The 20,623-nt window shown below is 41.9% G+C and overlaps 1 protein-coding gene and 1 long non-coding RNA gene across 3 annotated transcripts in view; both read left to right on the top strand.

Annotated features, from left to right (window-relative positions):
• LOC112246927 (segment polarity protein dishevelled homolog DVL-3-like) overlaps positions 1 to 20,623 on the top strand; it is a 53,980-nt gene that overhangs the window by 7,162 nt on the left and 26,195 nt on the right. For both annotated transcript variants that reach the window (XM_042300014.1, XM_042300013.1), the window contains exons 2-3: positions 14,759 to 14,828; positions 19,862 to 19,989. In XM_042300014.1, the coding sequence (XP_042155948.1) occupies positions 14,759 to 14,828; positions 19,862 to 19,989 (198 nt within the window). The remainder of the gene's footprint in view (positions 1 to 14,758; positions 14,829 to 19,861; positions 19,990 to 20,623) is intronic.
• Positions 8,106 to 10,869, top strand: LOC112216698. Its single transcript, XR_002948386.2, has 2 exons — positions 8,106 to 8,159; positions 9,641 to 10,869. It is a non-coding gene; the product is annotated as an uncharacterized LOC112216698 (long non-coding RNA).

Genomic DNA, 20,623 nt, shown 5'->3' with positions numbered 1-20,623 from the left:
TAATACATTTTTCATTAGGGAAAATCAAGTCTGACATTTTTAAGTGGAAATTACAAACTACCAGAATCCTTTTTAAACCTTGAATACAGTAGAAGTTAGCATTTCATGCTGCGCAGGAAAATTTGCTGCGGCACAACAGTCATCAAATTAAAAATCTGTCCAGTATCTTTACACACATCCAAACTTGGCTCAGGAGCAGGACAAAACTAGGTCAGGTATACATAAGGTAAATGTCTACTCACTGCTCATGATTGTCTGCTCGTGTTTGTACTCAAGGGTAAATGTTTGTGTAAAGGAAGACATTTTAAGTGATGTTTTAAACCAGTCATATTTCTTTCTATGCTTATTTTTTATTTTCCATATGTTATGCTCTTCACCTCTAACAACGCTCTAAACGTCTGTCTGTCTGTCTGTCTGTCTGTCTGTCTGTCTCGCTCTCTGTTTCTGTCTGTCTCGCTCTCTGTTTCTGTCTGTCTGTCTGTCTGTCTGTCTGTCTGTCTGTCTGTCTGTCTGTCTGTCTGTCTGTCTGTCTGTCTGTCTGTCTGTCTGTCTGTCCCCTTCCTCTTGGTGGTTTCTATGGCAACATGGTTCACTTGAGGTCAGCACTTTTTCAGGGAGCAGCTGGGGAGGGGCTAGTGGCGTGAGCAACTTTTTGTGTTAATGTTTGAGAGAGACGCACTGAGAAAAATGTGTGATATTGTAGAGCCTGTAGTGTATTGTTTTCATCTGGCTGTTGTCATTTCATGTATTTATTTGCCCCAAACAACCACTTTAAACAAAAAATATTTGCCCCACACATCCACTCTTTACTTTATGCCTTTGTTATTTTATTATTATACAGGCACATTTGTTGGTATTAAAGGTCCAATGCAGATGTTTTTATCTCAATATCAAATCATTTCTCTGTAACAGTTAAGTACCTTACTGTGAAATATTTGTTTTCAATTAAAATGCAAAAAAATTAACAAAAATAGCTTCTTAGCAAAGAGCAATTTCTCAAGCAAGAATTTTGCTAGGAGGGGAAAACTAGTTGAGAGGGGAAAACTATCTGTTATTGACAGAGAGATTTGGAACTCTCTTTCTTATTGGTCTAACATCTGGTGTGTCACCAGGCAGGCCAAAACTCCATCCCATCAAAAGAGGCTGAAATTTCAGTCTTTTCGAAAAGCTCTTACACTAAAAGGGCATTATCATTTTCGCACTACTATTCCAACCTCATAGTGTGGAAATATTGACTGAGGATAAAACATGACAGACTGACCAGGTGAAAGTTATGATCTCATATTGATGTCACTTGTTAAATCCACTTCAGTCAGTGTAGATGAAGGGGAGGAGGCAGATTAAAGAATAATTTTTAAGACTTGAAAGAATTCAGAAATGGATTGTGCAGGTGTGCCATTCAGAGATAAAGCAAAGAAGTTCGACACATATAACAACACAGAGTTACACATGGAATAAACACACATACAGTCAATAATACAGTAGGAAAAGTCTATATACAGTGTGTGAAAATGAGGTAAGATAAGGGAGGTAAGGCAATAAATAGGCCATAGTGGCAAAGTAATTACAATATAGCAATTAAAAACTGCTGATAGATGTGCAGAAGATGAATGTGCAAGTAGAGATACTGGGGTGCAAAGGAGCAAGATAAATAAATAGATACAGTATGGGGATGAGGTAGATAGCCCATCTGTAAACAGCCCATCTATGTACAGGTGCAGTGATCTGTGAGCTGCTCTGACAGTTGGTGCTTAAAGTTAGTGAGGGAGATATGAGTCTCCAGCTTCAGTGATTTTTGCAGTTCATTCCAGTCATTGGCAGCAGAGAACTGGAAGGAAAGGCAGCCAAAAGAGGAATTGGCTTTGGCGGTGACCAGTGAAATATACCTGCTGGAGCGCGTGCTATGGGTGGGTGCTGCTATGGTGACCAGTGAGCTGAGATAAGGTGGGGCTTTACCTAGCAGATACTTGTACATGACCTGGAGCCAGTGGGTTTGACGACGAGTATGAAGCGAGGGCCAGCCAACGAGAGCGTACAGGTCGGAGTGGTGGATAGTATATGGGGCTTTGGTGACGAAACGGATGGCATCCAATTTGTTGAGTAGAGTTTTGGAGGCTATTTTGTAAATGCCATCGCCGAAATCGAGGATCGGTAAGATACCCTCGTAAAACTGACTATGTTTGGCAGCATGAGTGAAGGATGCTTTGTTGCGAAAGAGGAAGCCGATTCTAGATTTAATTTTGGATTGGAGATGCTTAATGTGAGTCTGGAAGGAGAGTTTTACAGTCTAGCCAGACACCTAGGTATTTGTAGTTGTCCACATGTCAGAACCGTCCAGAGTAGTGATGCTGGATGGGCGGGCAGTGATCGGATGAAGAGCATACACTTAGTTTTACTAGCATTTCAGAGCAGTTGGAGGCCACGGAAGGAGAGTTGTATATGGCATTGAAGCTTGTCTGGAGGTTTCTTAGCACAGTGTCCAAAGAAGGACCAGAAGTATACAGAATGGTGTCGTCTGCGTAGAGGTGGATCAGAGAATCAGCAGCAGCAAGAGCGCCATCATTGATACAGAGAAGAGAGTCGGCCCGAGGCTTGAACCCTGTGGCACCCACCTAGGAGACTGCCAGAGGTCCGGACAACAGGCCCTCCGATTTGACACACTGAACTCTGTCTGAGAAGTAGTTGGTGAACCAGGCGAGACAGTCTTTTGAGAAACCAAGGTTGTTGAGTTTGCCGATAAGAATTGATTGTGATTGACAGAGTCAAAAGCCTTGGCCAGGTCAATGAATAGAGCTGCACAGTAATGTCTCTTGTCTCTTGTCGATGGCGGTTATGATATCGTTTAGGACCTTGAGCGTGGCTGAGGTGCACCCATGACCAACTCTGTCTAAATTGTTGACGTCCCTTTTTTCAATACCTTTTTGAATTGTAATTACTTGCTACTATGGCCTATTGCTTTATTGCTTTACCTCCTCACTCCATTTTCACACACTGTATGTTTGTTTACTCCATGTGTAACTCTGTGTTGTTGTTTGTGTCGCACTGCTTTGCTTTATTTTGGCCAGGTCGCAGATGTAAATGAGAACTTGTTCTCAACTAGCCTACCTGGCTAAATAAAGGTAAAATAAAAAAAAATGTATGTATATAAATGTATGTACAATTTAAAAATAAAAAAAACATCTCATTTACCTCACCTTGCGAGGGCAACTGCACTAGTTAGTTTTTTAAATGTTTTTATTTTTATTTTTTAGTTATCAATTAATATTCCTCTCATATAATTTAAATTCATTATTTCACACATTGTGCCTGTTTCATCGGAACGTTGAAAAAACATTTAAGTTTTCTGTGAGTTAGCAGAATTTTCCATCAACATCCCACCAAACATACATAGAACATGTGTACAAAGAAAAATTCATTACACATCACCTCTACTCTTCTCCTCTTACTGTTGCCGAGCCAATCAAGGCCCTGATTGGTGAACCTCTGATACATTCATAGCTCTTTGTCTGTTGGAAAGGTTAGGGATACTCACACACACTTTTTTTAACATTGAGTGCATTCGGAAAATATTCAGACCCCTTGACTTTTTCCAAAAATGTTTACGTTACAGCCATTCTAAAATGGATTAAATAATTCCAGGTTAAGCTGGTTGAGAGAATGCCAAGTGTGTGCAAAGCTGTTATCAAGGCAAAGGGTGGCTATTTGAAGAAATATATTTTGATTTGTTTAACACTTTTTTGCTTACTACATGATTCCATATGTGTTAATAGTTTTGATGTCTTCACTATTATTATACAATGTAGAAAATAGTAAAAATAAAGAAAAACCCTTGAATGAGAAGGTGTTCTAAAACTTTTGACAGGTAGTGTATTTTTTCATCACTCAACCCAATACCCCGTAATGACACAGCAAGAACAGTTTCTTTGCAAATAACTAATTAAATATCACATTTACATAAGTATTCAGACCCTATACTCAGTACTTTGTTGAAGCACATTTAGGGAGAGATTACAGCCTCGAATCTTCTTGGGTATGACACTACAAGCTTGGCAAACCTGTATTTGGGGAGTTTCTCCCATTCTGCTCTGCCGAACCACTCAAGCTCTGTCAGGTTGGGTGAGGAGTGTCGCTGCACAGCTATTTTCAGGTCTCTCCAGAGATGTTCATTCGGATTCAAGTTCGGGCTCTGGCTGGGCTACTCAAGGACATTCAGAGACATGTCCTGAAACCACATTCAAGTTCGGGCTCTGGCTGGGCTACTCAAGGACATTCAGAGACATGTCCTGAAACCACTCCTGCGTTGTCTTGGCTGTGTGCTTAGGGTTGTTGTCCTGTTGGATGGTGAACCTTTGCCCCAGTCTGAGGTCCTTAGCACTCTGGAGCAAGGATCTCTCTGTACTTTGCTCTGTTAATCTTTCCCTTGATCCTGACTAGTCTCCCAATCTCTGCCGCTGAAAACTCTCCACACAGCATAATGCTGCCACCACCATGCTTCACTATAGGGATGATGCCAGGTTTCCTCCAGACGTGACGCTTGGCATTCAGGCCAAAGAGTTCAATCTTGGTTTCATCAGACCAGAGAATCTTGTTTCTCATGGTCTGAGAGTCCTTTAGGTGCCTTTTTAGCAAACTCCAAGCGGGCTGTCATGTGCCTTTTACTGAGGAGTGGCTCCCGTCTGGCCACTCTACCATAAAGGCCTGATTCGTGGAGTATTGCAGAGATGGTTGTCCTTCTGGAAGATTCTTCCATCTCCACAGAGGAACTCTGGAGCTCTGTCAGAGTGACCATCGGGTTCTTGGTCACCTCCCTGACCAAGGCCCTTCTCCCCTGATTGCTCGGTTTGGCCGGGCGGCCAGCTCTAGGAACGGTCTTGGTGGTTCCAAACTTCTTCCATTTAAGAATGATGGAGGCCACTGTGTTCTTGGGGACCTTCAATGCTGTATAAATGTTTTGTACCTTTCCCCAGAGCTGTGCCTTGACACATTCCTGTCTTGGAGCTATATGGACAATTCCTTCGACCTCATGGCTTGGTTTTTGCTCTGACATGCACTTTCAGCTGTGGGACATCATATACAGTTGAAGTCGGTAGTTTACATAAACATTAGCCAAATACATTTAAACTTTTCTTTTTACAATTCCTGACATTTAATCCTAGTAAAAATGTGCTGTCTTAGGTCAGTTAGGATCACCACTTTATTTTAACAATGTGAAATGTCAGAATAATACTAGAGTGATTTTTTCCCCAGCTTTTATTTCTTTCATCATATTCCCAGTGGGTCAGAAGTTTACATACACTCAATTAGTATTTGGTAGCATTGCCTTTTAATTGTTTTGGGTATCCTTCCACAAGCTTCCCACAATAAGTTGGGTGAATTTTGGCCCATTCCTCCTGACAGAGCTGGTGTAACTGAGTCAGGTTTGTAGGCCTCCTTGCTCACACACGCTTTTTCAGTTCTGCCCCCAAATTTTCTATAGGATTGAGGTCAGGGCTTTGTGATGGCCATTCCAATACCTTGACTTTGTTGTCCTTAAGCCATTTTGTCACAACTTTGGAAGTATGCTTGGGGTCATTGTCCATTTGGAAGCCCCATATGCGACCAAGCTTTAACTTCCTGACTGATGTCTTGAGATGTTTCAATATATCCACATAATTTTCCTACCACCTGATGCCATCTATTTTGTGTAGTGCACCAGTCCCTCCTGCAGCAAAGCACCCCCACAACATGATGCTGCCACCCTGTGCTTCACCGTTGGGGATGGTATTCTTCTGCTTGCAGGCCTCCCCCTTTTTTCTCAAAACATAACAATGAAAATTACAGGCCTCTCTCATCTTTTTAAGTGGGAGAACTTGCACAATTGGTGGCTGACTAAATACTTTTTTGCCCCACTGTATATGGGAGATACAATCTTCCCAGCTCTGCAGATTCTGCTGTGAGGAGGCAGAGTCATTAGATCATTTATTTTTCTTTAACCATTTATGTTCTTTAATACAGGGCCGACTTACAAGTTCCTTACTTTTTTTCCCTTCTACTTGCCTCTTCCATTTTTGTGGTAATGCTGCAATTAATTGGTTGTATTTTTGGGTAGAGCAGACATTTCTATATGTCTGTGTTAGCTCCATGTGTGACATAACTCCACCAGTCCTATTTATGATATCATTCACAAAAATGATACCTTTTTTAAAAATGTCTTCAAAAAATAGTTTTTTTTTATCAATAAGTATATTTGAATTTAACCACAATATTTGTTGTATTATTTGTTATGTCTTTCCAGGTGGATTAAACTGAAATTGCAACCAACTTTCTAAGGCTTGTTTAAAACATTTGTTCCTTTTCAAACAATCGAAATTGGGCCGGTGTAATCTGAATAAAGGGAAAAAGGCCCTTCTTGAACATAAGATGAGACATTCCTACCAATTTACTAGAGAAGCAGTTTACTAGAGAACCAGAACTATAGTTTGATAACAAGGAATTTGTGGAGGGGTTGAAATGTTTTAATGACTTTAAAACCTGCTGGGGCTAGGGGGCAGCATTTTCACTTTTGGATGAAAGGCGTGCCCAGAATAAACTGCCTCCTACTCTTTCCCAGATGGGAATATATGCATATTATTATTACTGGTGGATAGAAAACACTCTGAAGTTTCTAAAACTGTTTGAATTATGTCTGTGAGTATAACAGAACTCATATGGCAGACAAAAACCTGAGAAGAAATCCAAACAGGAAGTGTGAACTCAATTTTGAAAACAGTGCCATCTGATGTCCATCTTAGATATGGATGAGCATGCACTTCCTAGGGCTTCCACAAGATGTCACCGTCTTTAGATTCTGGTTGTATGATTCTACTATAAAGGAGGGGCTCAAATAGCTCTTTGAGTCGGTGGTCTCATTGCGCGCGGTCACGAGAGAGTGTTCTTGCATTCAAATGCCTTTCTTCAGACAATGAAATTCTCCGTTTCGGTGGTCTCAATGCGCACGATCACGAGAGAGTGTTCTTGCATTCCAATGCCTTTCTTCAGACAATGAAATTCTCCGGTTGGAACCTTATTGCTGATTAATGTTTAAAACATCCTAAATATGGATTGCATACATCATTTGACTTGTTTCTACGACCTGTAACGGAACTTTTTAAGTTTTTGTCTGGAGGAATTGCTTGTGCTTTTTGAGGATTGAATGCTGGACTGAACAAGCTAACAACAAGTGGCTAAATTATGGGTTTTTTGGAACTTTATGGAACAAATCAGTCATTTATTGTCGAACTGGGATTCTTGGAACTGCTGTCTGATGAAGATATTCAAAGGTAAGTGAATATTTAGTGTTTTTTGTAGCTTCTGTTGACGCCAAAATGGCGGCTATTTCTTTGGGTTCTGAGCGCCATCCTCAGATTATTATTTTTCCAAAAAGTTTTTTTGAAATCTGACACAGCGGTTGCATAGAGGATACGTTTATCTTTAATTCTGTGAAAGACACTTGCATCTTTTAACAATGTTTATTGTGAGTATTTCTGCAAAATCACCGGATGTTTTGGAATCAAAACATTACTGCACTTAACACGCCAATGTAAACTGAGATTTTTAAAATATATATAGATATATGCACATTATCGAACAAAACACACAATCCATGTATAACATGATGTCCTATGAGTGTCATCTGATGGCGATAATCAAAGGTTAGTGATTCATTTTATCTATATTTATGCTTTTGTGACTATGAAATCGCTGTGTGTGTTTTTGAATTTGGTGGTCATCTAACAAATATATGTGGTGTTTTCGCTGTGAAACATTTTAAAAATTGGACATGATGGGTAGATTAACAAGATGTTTATCTTTCATTTGCTGTATTGGACTTGTTAATGTGTGAAAGTTAAATATTTCGAAATAATATTTTTTTCAGCTGAATGGGGGTTGGGGAACTCCTTGTACCCCCTAGCCCCAACAGGTTCTTAATGAGTTTTAATGACTCCAAGAGTATGTAAACTTCTGACTTCAACTATAGATAGGTGTGTGCCTTTCCAAATCATGTCCAATCAATGGATTTTTCCACAGGTGGACTCCAATCAAGTTGTAGAAACATCTCAAGGATGATCAATGGAAACAGGATGCACATGAGCTCAATTGAGAGGCTCATAGCAAAGGGTCTGAATACTGATGTAAATAAGGTATTTGCCATAAAATCTAAAAACATGTTTCTGCTTTGTCATTATGGAGCACTGTGTGTAGATTGATGAGGAGTTTTTAAATTTAATCCATTTTAGAAAAGTCTGTTACGTAACAAAATGTGGAAAAGGGGAAGGGGTCTGAATACTTCCTGTGCATATGTATGTATGTATATAATATATACCCCTTGCCTTGATGACAGCTTTGCACACTCTTGGCATTTTCTCAACCAGCTTCATGAGGTATTCATCTGGATTGCATTTCAATTAACAGGTGTGCCTTGTTAAAAGTACATTTTTGGAATTTCTTTCCTTAATGCATTTGGGCATATCAGTTGTGTTGTGACAAGGTGGGGTGGGGGGGAACAGCAGTCCATCATTACCTTACGACATGAAGGTCAGTCAATACGGAACATTTCAAGAACTTTGAAAGTTTCTTTATGTGCAGTCGCAAATACCATCAAGCGTTATGATGAAACTGTCTGTCATGAGGACCGCCACAGGAAAGGAAGACCCAGAGTTACCTCTGCTGCAGAGGATAAGTTCATTAGAGTTACCAGCCTCAGAAATTGCAGCCCAAATAAATGATTCACAGAGTTCAAGTAAAATATACATCTCAACATCAACTGTTCAGAGGAGACTGCGTGAATCAGGCCTTCATGGTCGAATTGCTGCTAAGAAATCACTACTAAAGGACACCAATAAGAAGAAGAGACTTGCTTGGGCCAAGAAACACGAGCAATGGATATTGAGATTTTTGGTTACAACTGCCGTGTCTCTGCATGTGTGGTTCCCACCATGAAGCACGGAGGAGGAGATGTGATGGTGTTGGGGTGCTTTGCTGGTGACACTGTCTGATTTTATTTCGAATTCAAGGCACACTTAACCAGCATGGCTTCCACAGCATTCTGCAGCGATACGCCATCCCATCTGGTTTGCGCTTAGTGGGACTATCATTTGTTTTTCAACAGGCTGTGTAAGGGCTATTTGACCAAGAATGAGAGTGATGGAGTGCTGCATCAGATGACCTGGCCTCCACAATCACCTGACCTCAACCCAATTGAGATGGTTTGGGATGAGTTGGACCGCAGAGTGAAGGAAAAGCAGCCAACAAGTGCTCAGTATATGTGGGAACTCCTTCAAGACTGTTGGAAAAACATTCCAGTTGAAGCTGGTTGAGAGAATGCCAAGTGTGTGCAAAGCTGTCATCAAGGCGAAGGGTGGCTACTTTGAAGAGTCTAAAATATATTTAGATTTGTTTTATACTTTTTTTGCTTACTACATGATTGAAATATGTGTTATTTCATAGTTTGATGTATTCACTATTATTCTATATAGTAAATATATAGAAAAACCCTTGAATGAGTAGGTGTCTCCAAAATTTTGACTGGTACCTCTCTCTCTCTCTATATATATATATATATATATCTCCTATCTCTCTGTCGCAGGTCTATGATTTTTACATTCTCTCTCTCTTTCTGTAGGACAGTGTGGTGGACTGTCAGCTCTCAGACCTTTGTGAGGAGGACACTGTAGAAGCTGTCCCCACGGTGACAAGGACAGGCAGAGACTGGACAACATGCTGATCCTGAAGAAAGGGCTGAGGGACAATCACACCCTCACAGGACACACCCTCACAGGACACACCCTCACTGCCCAAGTGAGCACAATACAATAAGCCAGGGTAACAGAACACACACACAGGAAAGGACAGAAAGTTGAACATTGACTGGCAGAGAATCAACATTTGGTTAGCCTTGACTAAGATCTGTTTATCCTATTGTATGAATGTTGTCATGCCATGTTACCATCGAAGTTGGCTATACATAGGAGTTGGCTAAATGGCACCACACTAACATTTGGCTGAACAGAAAGAATGAAACTTCAATGTACTGGAGGACTACTTTAGAATATGTTTGTGTTGTTACAGGATAGATAGAAAGGAGAATAGGATGTGGTTTGTTTGAGTAGCACCTGAATGTGAGGGCAAGCGGTTATGCATAGCAGAGGACCAAAATTGTTTTAGGTTGAGGCACTCCAGGTAGTTTGAATCCGGTTACTATTAGAGATGTCTACACTGATGCCCCATCTAAGAAATAGGGTACCATTTGGAACGCATCCCTAGCATTGAAAGATGATCAACTATTGTTCCTCCTGTTCAGGCTGAACCTGGCATTGGCCTACACTGAGCTGACAGAGGAGTGTAGGGCAGCCCCCGAAGGTACTCATCAATATCATGCCAGAATTCCATCTTTGTTGCCTTAGGAATACATCTCTCTACTACAGGAGCTGGGTCGTGGCAGAGGTCTGGCTGTCAAACAGACTGAGAACTTGAGGAAGGCATCCCATGAGCAGATGGCTCAGTATGTCCAGACACATGATGCAAATATTAAAGATTATGCTCCATATTGATGTTGAATAAAATAGATTGACCACTGTGCTCACACTGGTTTAGGGAAGTTATAGAAATGCTTGTTTCCATGCCAACTGATGCCTGTCCCCCTCCCCCACCCTCCAGGTCTAAGATGCTGCCCAGCGTCGCTCCTCGGTCAGATCAATGTTGATTGCAATATCCCTGAGATGAATGTTGTATATACTGTAACGTTATGGCTATGATGGAGATAACTTGTACCTTTTTTTTTACAGGTGTGAATGAAACAATGTATTCCCCTAACCTTATTCTTTCAATAAAGTTAATATTTTATTAATATTATAGTACTTGTTTGTCTTTGTATGTAAGTGTAAATGTAAGACTAATTGCTATTTGTAATTATTTTTGGTGCAGATTTTTGTTTAATATACTATCCAGATAAAGTGTCTGATCAAGGAACATTACATAGAAAATGCGATCGGTCACTAAAACAGCTGTAACGTGTTCACAGTAAAAGGTGATTCTATTCTGATTGCAGATGTTCAATCATTACAAAACAAGGAAGACTCTATCTTCAATATAAAGTTGTGTAAATGGCAGTTGGTTGGGGGGGGAAAAGTATTGATTTTCATATAAGATACATATTTTCACAGGTGTTATTTCTTTGACTGATTACAATGTTACTGATGGGGATGTCATATCATTTGAAAGGGCTGTTTCTCAGCTTTCAAATTATGTATCATGTTTTCATGTATGGTTTTACACCAACAAATTATGCACGCAGAGCTCATTAATGCACGCAGAGCTCATGAATGCACGCAGGGCTCATGATCCAGCAAGAAATGGATCATTTCGCTCAGGCTGTAAAGGGTTAGTTTGTGTTGTTTGCAGGTCATGGAGTCCCCCTCTGTCACATTGGCCGCTGTCTCCAAACTTTCCCCTTTAGTTGAGTCGTTATCCACTTTAGAAGTAAGCAGTGCAAGATATTCATTTACCGGATATAATTGCGAGTCGAGGGCAGAGGTAATTTTCTGATAGTAGCGGCCAACTCTTTCTGTTGTCAGGTGTTGATAGCTGCCATGTTTCCCACAGGTGAACTGTGAATGGATAGATTATGCTACCTGCTGGAGTGAAACAGAGCTACTGTTGCTCCTTGTAATACAGTGAACGTCCCACACCTTAATGTGGTGTTATATGTTGACAATTATTTGAAAATATGTCAGTTAACTCATAGTTATGTTGCATGCCACCAGAACCGGAAGTTCTGTTTTCAATACCTTTCAATATGACACCTTGCGAGGATAATGTCACTGAAAAAGTCTCAGTGCCATTATCCTCGCAAGTTCAGGTATTGACTACAGGTGTCAATAATTTTGACTCCTTCCTTTTTGATAGGAAAAATATTTGTATTACTTGTTAAACAAAGTCTCTTTCTCTGAGCAATAATAGAATTGACCAATATAGCTCAGTATTTGAATAGTTCATTTTATACATTCCTTTTTGCTCATCTTTATCAAATGTGTCAATAATTTCGGGAACCCACTGTATAGTTTATTAAGTAAACCCATCTAGTATTGGGTCGAACCCCCCTTTGACTCCAGAACAGTCTGAATTCTCTGGGCATTCTTCAAGGTGTCGGAAACATTCCACAGCCCGTTCCATTTCATCCCTAAGATGCTCTATTGGGTTGAGGTCTGGGGACTGCGTAGGCCACTCAAGAAAACTGAACTCGTTGTCATGTACCAGGCAATTGTTTTCCACTCCTCAATTGTCCAGTGCTGGTGATCGGGTGCCACTGGAGCCGCTTATTCTTGTTTTTAGCTGATAGGAACCCGGTGTGGTCGTCTGCTGCAACAGCCCGTCTGTAACAAGGACTGACGAGTTGTGTGTTCCGAAATGCTGCTCTACACACCATTGTTGTACTGCACTGTTATTTGTCTGTCTGTGGCCTTCCTGGCAGCTTGCACGATTCTTGCCATTCTCCTTCGACCTCGAGCATCAATGAGCTGTTGTTGCCCATACACTGTCGCTGACTGAATGCTTTTTGTTTGCCGCAGCTTTCTCGGTAAACCATAGACACAGTCGTGCATAAAAATCTCAGCAGGCCGGCCATTTCTGAGATATTGGATCCGGCACGCCTGGCACCGGCGATCATGCCACGCTCAAAGTTGCTTAGGTCACTCGTTTTGCCCATTTGTAACGTTCAATTGAACAGTAACTGAATTCCTCAACGCCTGTCTGCCTGCTTTATATATCAAGCCACGGCCACGTGACTCACTCTCTGTAGGAGTGAACCATTTTTGTGAACAAGGTTGTGTAATAAACTGTGTGTAATAAACTGTGTGTGTGTGTGTGTGTGTGTGTGTGTGTATATACTGCTCAAAAAAATAAAGGAAACACTAAAATAACATATCCTAGATCTGAATGAATGAAATATTCTTATTAAATACCTTTTTCTTTACATAGTTGAATGTGCTGACAACAAAATCACACAAAAATGATCAATGGAAATCAAATTTATCAACCCATGGAGGTCCGGATTTGGAGTCACACTCAAAATTAAAGTGGAAAACCACACTACAGGCTGATCCAACTTTGATGTAATGTCCTTAAAACAAGTCAAAATGAGGCTCAGTAGTGTGTGTGGCCTCCACGTGCCTGTATGACCTCCCTACAACGCCTGGGCATGCTCCTGATGAGGTGGCGGATGGTCTCCTGAGGGATCTCTTCCCAAACCTGGACTAAAGCATCCGCCAACTCCTGGACAGTCTGTGGTGCAATGTGGCGTTGGTGGATGGAGCGAGACATGGTGTCCCAGATGTGCTCAATTGGATTCAGGTCTGGGGAACGGACGGGCCAGTCCATAGCATCAATGCCTTCCTCTTGCAGGAACTGCTGACACACTCCAGCCACATGAGGTCTAGCATTGTCTTGCATTAGGAGGATCCCAGGGCCAACCACACCAGCATATGGTCTCACAAGGGGTCTGAGGATCTCATCTCGGTACCCAATGGCAGTCAGGCTGCCTCTGGCGAGCACATGGAGGGCTGTGCGGCCCCCAAAGAAATGCCACCCCACACCATGACTGACCCACCGCCAAACCGGTCATGCTGGAGGATGTTGCAGGCAGCAGAACGTTCTCCACGGCATCTCTAGACTGTCACGTCTGTCACATGTGCTCAGTGTGAACCTGCTTTCATCTGTGAAGAGCACAGGGCGCCAGTGGCGAATTTGCCAATCTTGGTGTTCTCTGACAAATGCCAAACGTCCTGCACGGTATTGGGCTGTAAGCACAACCCCCACCTGTGGACGTCGGACCCTCATACCACCCTCATGGAGTCTGCTTCTGACCGTTTGAGCAGACACATGCACATTTGTGGCCTGCTGGAGGTAATTTTGCAGGGCTCTGGCAATGCTCCTCCTTGCACAAAGGCGGACATAGCGGTCCTGCTGCTGGGTTGTTGCCCTCCTACGGCCTCCTCCACGTCTCCTGATGTACTGGCCTGTCTCCTGGTAGCGCCTCCATGCTCTGGACACTACGCTGACAGACACAGCAAATCTTCTTGCCACAGCTCGCATTGATGTTCCATCCTGGATGAGCTGCACTACCTGAGCCACTTGTGTGGGTTGTAGACTCCGTCTCATGCTACCACTAGAGTGAAAGCACCGCCAGCATTCAAAAGTGACAAAAACATCAGCCAGGAAGCATAGGAACTGAGAAGTGGTCCGTAGTCACCACATGCAGAACCACTCCTTTATTGGGGGTGTCTTGCTTATTGCCTATCATTTCCACCTGTTGTCTATTCCATTTGCACAACAGCATGTGAAATTTATTGTCAATCAGTGTTGCTTCCTAAGTGGACAGTTTGATTTCACAGAAGTGTGATTGACTTGGAGTTACATTGTGTTGTTTAAGTGTTCCCTTTATTTTTTTGAGCAGTATATATATATATATATATATGTATACACACACACACACACACACACACACACACACACACACACACACACACACACACACTCAGTGGCCAGTTTATTAGGTATACATTCCTTTTTGCTCATCTTTATCAAATGTGTCAATAATTTCGGAACCCACTGTATAGTTTATATATATATATATATATATATATATATATATATATATATATATATATATATATATATATATATATATATAGGTTGCCTTTAATGTTGTGATGTGGATGTTTGACTCCCTCCTTTCTCCCCTCAGGGTGGTGAAGGAGGAGATCTCAGACGACAATGCCAAACTTCCCTGTTTCAACGGCCGGGTCGTGTCATGGGTGAGCAACAGTTCTTCATGTTTATCACCGTCATCACCTATGCCCTCTCTCAATTCCACCGCAGTTCTGTGTTTCTCTCTCACTCATTTCAACCACAGCCCGGTTCTTCGTTCTCTCTCCATCGGTCTCTCGGTCTCTCTTGCTCCCTCTATCTCTCCGTATGTCTGCATGAACCCTCTGTATGCAGGCATCCCTCATCAGGAGGTCTGGAAGAGAGAGGCCTGTGTATGTTAACACTCCTAACACTTTTGAAATGCATCACACCGTGGTGTTACTCTATGTAAAGGTTACATGACGGTATAACTCACAATTATTATCAGAATTCAGCTGTAAAACACTACTTGATAGGATGCATGTGTGGAATTATGGAATGAGATGAGCAATGTGTGTGTGTATATGTGTGTGTATATGTGTGTGTGTGACTATTTACTAGCTAGGCAACGGCTAACACACTTGTTTAATTGGGTTTTGGTGGGATCTGTTTTGGCTTCAGATGGTTCGCTCATTTGGGAGCTGTGTGTCTGTGTGTCTGTCCTGCTGTGTGTTTGCAACTGTGTGTGATGATGCTTTTGTGTGTGCATTTGAGAGCTGTGTGTGTAGTTGGTTGGTTTTTGTCATTCATTTGTGTACTCTCGGTTGTAGAAACCTAGAAACCAAAGTCCATCGCTGTCTGAGATGGAATGACTCAGCCAAGACCAGCTACAGAGCATTCAGAAAGTATTCAGACCTCTTGACTTTTTCCACATTTTGTTACGTTACAGCCTTCTTCTAAAATGGATTAAATACATTTTTCCCTCTTCAGCAATCAATCTGTACACAATACCCCATAATGACAAATCAAAAACAGGTTTTTCGAAATGTTTGCAAATGTATTAAAAATTAAAAAACAGATACCTTCTTTACAGGCTGGAAACTAACTTATGCTCTGCAGCAGAAGAACATTTGAGTCTTCCTTTCCTGTGGCGGTCCTCATGAGAGCCAGTTTCATCATAGTGCTTAATGGTTTTTGCGACTGCACTTTAAGAAACTTTTAAAGTTCTTGACATTTTCCGTATTGACTGACCTTCATGTCTTATTAATGTACTGTCATTTCTCTTTACTTATTTGAGCTGTTCTTGCCATAATATGGACTTGGTCTTTTACCAAATAGGCAATCTCCTGTATACCACCCCTACCTTGTCACAACACAACTGTTTGGCTCAAAGGCATTAAGGAAAGAAATTCCACAAATTAACTTTTAACAAGGTACACCTGTTAATTGAAATGCATTCCAGATGACTACCTCATGAAGCTGGTTGAGAGAATGCAAAGACTGTGCAAAGCAGTCATCAAGACAAAGGGTGTCTACTTTGAAGATTTCAGCAAATTCTAAAAAGCTGTTTTTGCTTTGTCATTATGGGGTAGTGTGTAGATTGATGGGAGAGAAAAAACAATTTAATCAATTTTAGAATAAGGCTGTAAAGTACCAACATGTGGAAAAAGTCAAGTGGTCTGAATACTTTCTGAATTCACTGTAGCCTAGGCAGGCTGGGCTGAAACTCAAGGAACATGATTAAGGGAACACTTACGTAGAAAGAACGTGACAAGCTAAATTCTTTATAAACCGCTAGAATGTATATACTCATCTCACATTCATAAGCACATACACATACAGTGCATTGGGGAAGTATTCAGACCGATTGACCGGCATTGTTTTTTTAACATTACAGCCTTATTCTAAAATGGATTAAATATTTGTCTCTCAAATCTACACACAATACCCCATTATGACAATGCGAAAAGTTTTTTGCAAATGTATTAAAAACAGAAGTACCTTATTTGCATAAGTATTCGGACCCTTTGCTATGAGACATTTGCTATAACATTGCATGTCAGAGCATAAACCAAGCCATTGAGGTCGAAGGAATTTTCCATAGAGCTCCAAGACAGGATTGTGTCAAAGCACAAAACAATTCTGCAGCATTGAAGGTCCCCAAGAACACAGTGGCCTCCATCATTCTTAAATGGAAGAGTGGAACCACCAAGACTCTTCCTAGAGCTGGCCGCCCGGCCAAACCTGAGCAATCGGTGGAGACGGGCCAGATGGCAACTCTGACAGAGCTCCAGAGTTCCTCTGTGGAGATGGGAGAACTTTCCAGAAGGACAACCATCTCTGCAGCACTCCACCAATCAGGCCTTTATGGTAGCGTGGCCAGACGGAAGACACTCCTCAGTAAAAGGCACATGACAGCTCGCTTGGAGGTTGCCAAAAGGCACCTAAAGACTATCAGTCTTTGAGAAACAAGATTCTCTGGTCTGATGAAACCAAGATTGAACTCTTTGACCTGAATGCCAAGCGTCATGTCTGGAGGAAACCTGGCACCATCCCTACGATGAAGCATGGTGGTGGCAGCATCATGCTGTGTAGATGTTTTTCAGTTGCAGGGATTGGGAGACTAGTCAGGATCGAGGGAAAGATGAACGGAGTATAATACAGAAAGATCCTTGATGAAAACCTGCTCCAGAGTGCTCAGGACCTCAGACTGGGACAAAGGTTCACCTTGCAACAGGACAACAACCCTAAGCACACAGCCAATGTGTGAGATGGTCGACGAGCAGCTGTCCACATACTTGTGGCCATGTAGTGTATTTGGCCTGGTCTACTGACTCCTTCCCTCTTTTCTGCACTCTGCCTTTCCCCTGCCTGAAAAATGCAAAACTGACGCAGGATCAGCGTCTAAGAGGGGCTGGACACTGAGGTGAGGCTGAATCAGGCTACATTTTTGATCGAGCTCTGGTCATGACCATCACTGAGCTGGCTAGACTCCCTGTTCAGGATTGAACACAGTATTTTGAGTGTGTGGTTGGATGGACCTCATTAGCTTCCCTTGTTGCAGATGCCACTCCCCTCGCTCTACTTCCCCTCCTCCCTTCCCTTCTCCTCTCTTTTCCCTTCTCCTCTTTTCTATATAAGGCAAGCTGAGGAAGCCGTGAAGCAATATGCATTTCCCAAACTTTAGAACACTGGTCTGTACTCTAGGTCAGTGTTTCCCAACCCTGGTTCTTGAGTACCCCAACAGTACACATTTTCATTGTAGTCCTTGACAAATCAACCTCATTCAGCTCATTGAGGGCTTGATGATTAGTTGACAAGTTGAATCAGGTGTGCTTGTCCAGGGTTACACCAAAAATGTGTACTGTTGGGTGTACTCGAGGACCAGGGTTGGGAAACACTGCTCTAGATAAAGAAAACGATTACACAGTGGTATCGGGAGAGATTTAAGGTTTTGCCTATCACAAAAAGTGGCACTAGGATGAAAGGAAAAAATGTATACATCTGTACTAAAGTGTGGCAGCCAATGCTGGACCATCTGCCAAGAGATTTAGTTGGCCTGTTAGCTAGGCAGAGAGGCTGTAGCTTGGGGCTTGAATGGGCAACCTTAAGGGGATACAGTACTGGTAATGCCGATATGTAAGCTTATTGCATGGTGAAATGTGAGGTGTGTATCTGAACAGAAACTACAGTACCTTCAGAAAATATTCACACCACTTGACTTTTTCCACGTTTTCTTGCTTTACAAAGTGGGATTAAAATGGATGAAATTGTCATTTTTTTGTCAGCGATCTACACAAAATACCCTAATGTCAAAGTCATGGGAGTGGGACAAGGCGGCAGGGTAGCCTAGTGGTTAGAGCGTTGGACTAATAACCGGAAGGTTGCAAGTTCAAACCCCTGAGCTGACAAGGTACAAATCTGTGTGTGCCAACAACTCCAAAAAGTTTTATGAGATTGGAGAACACAGTGGGAGGGATCTTAGACTATTCCTCCATACATAATATTTCCATATCCTTGATATACTTCAACTGCGATAATGGACTGCCCACCTTCAATTCCAACCTGAGGTTTTCAATTATGTTAAGTCCTAAGACTGAGATGGCCATTGAAAAATATTGATGAACCATTTCTTTGTGGATTTTAATATGTGCTTGGGGTTATTGTCTTGCTGAAAGATCCACTTGCGGCCAAGTACATTTTTTAAAACCTGTTAATTGAAATGCATTTCAGGTGACTACCTCATGAAGCTGGTTGAGAGAATGTCAAGAGTGTGCAAATCTGTCATCAAGGCAAAGGGTGGCTACTTTGAAGAATCCAAAATCTAAAATATATTTTTGATTTAACACTTTTTTGGTTACTACAATACATGATTCCATATGTGTTATTTCATAGTTTTGATGTCTTCACTATTATTCTGCAATGAAGAAAATAGTAAAAATGAATGAGTAGGTGTGTCCAAACGTTTGACTGGTAGTGTATATATAACAAATAAAATAATAATTAGCCCCGCACATAGTATAAAGCTGCTCCCCCGGTGCTTTCGTCCTGCACTATGTTGGTGGATGCTTAGGAGGCAGACCAGAACACTTCTCCCTACTTCCCCAGCTGATTAGATTAGCTAACTGGAATCACAGGATGCTCCACAACGCTCCTGAAATATCCTGGGCCTTACTGATTTAATCTGAGAAAAGGGGGGGGTGGCATTCCAAATAAACAAGGGCATGTGTGTGTGTGTGTGTGTTTGTCAATGGAGGACTGTATGTGTGTCTGTCTTGTGTCCACCTAGTCAATAAGCACATTTACAATTCCGACAGACTGTCACGCATACACACTTATACTCAAAATCATGACTGACTTTGTTACTCACTATCTGTATGTGTCTCACTGTGCCTGTGTCTCGAAGGATTCCCCGGTTCCTCTTATAGAGCACTACTTTTCAATAAAGCCCTAGACAGAGAATAAAGTTAGTAGTATAATGACAAACATAGGACTCTGGTATAAAGTAGTGCAATATAAGAGGGAATAGGGTTTTACTTGAGGTTTGTCTAAGCCCCCTTCGCCTCTCTCTCTCGCCATCATTATCTCACTCACTCATTCACGTTCTCTCTCTCAATTCAATATACTTTTTGGGACATGGAAAGTTAAAGCACTTACAGTGCCAAAGTAAGCACAAGCAATAATAATACTTTCTCTGTCATTCTCTCTCTCTCTCCCCCAGTTGGTGTCAGCAGATGGTTCTCATGGGGGTTCCGATGGGGGTTCTGTGTGTGCAGATAGCCAGGCAGAGCTGCCACCCCCTTTGGAGAGGACCGGTGGCATCGGAGACTCAAGACCCCCCTCTTTTCAGTCAGTATCTGCAAAGTGTGTGTCTGTGTATGTATGTGTGTGTGTGACTCTAGTTGACCATCTAACCTAACCAAGTGGCCTTGACTTAGCTATGGTGAGGTGTAGAGCTAAATACTGTGTGTGTGTGTTTCTGTGTCTCTGTGTGTGATTTTTGTATTTTATTGAAATCATATCTATTATCTGTCTGTCTGTGTCTCTCTCTGCCCTGGGAACTCGGGGTCAATATTAAATCAGCCAGCTGGGAAGGTCTTAATCAGACACCCACAACATACACACACACACACACAAAGAGAGAACGCCCGTTTCCCTCTGCTGGTCAGAACTGGTTAATGCCATTTTGCCCACTGCAGCGCTCAAATGTACACACCCATATGCTCATCCTCATGCATAATACACACATATGCGCGTGTGTGTCCGTGTATGCATGTACAAACACACACGTATGCATTCATGTACATAACCACACATACATGGTGTGCACATGCATGCAGCAGTTACAGACAGACAGGCGCTCACGTTCTCTTTGCAGCTAGCTCCTCTCTGGTGAGGCCGACACTAAAACATACAGACATTCTGATAGCAGCACTTGACACTTAAACGGCATGGGTCTGCAACAAAGACTTGCCTTTGTGTG

The sequence above is a fragment of the Oncorhynchus tshawytscha genome, linkage group LG17 (genome assembly GCF_018296145.1).
Source record: "Oncorhynchus tshawytscha isolate Ot180627B linkage group LG17, Otsh_v2.0, whole genome shotgun sequence".
In the NCBI taxonomy this organism is placed as follows: domain Eukaryota; kingdom Metazoa; phylum Chordata; class Actinopteri; order Salmoniformes; family Salmonidae; genus Oncorhynchus; species Oncorhynchus tshawytscha.
Note: the sequence above shows the minus strand (reverse complement) of the source record. Positions and strands in the feature narration are given on the sequence as shown.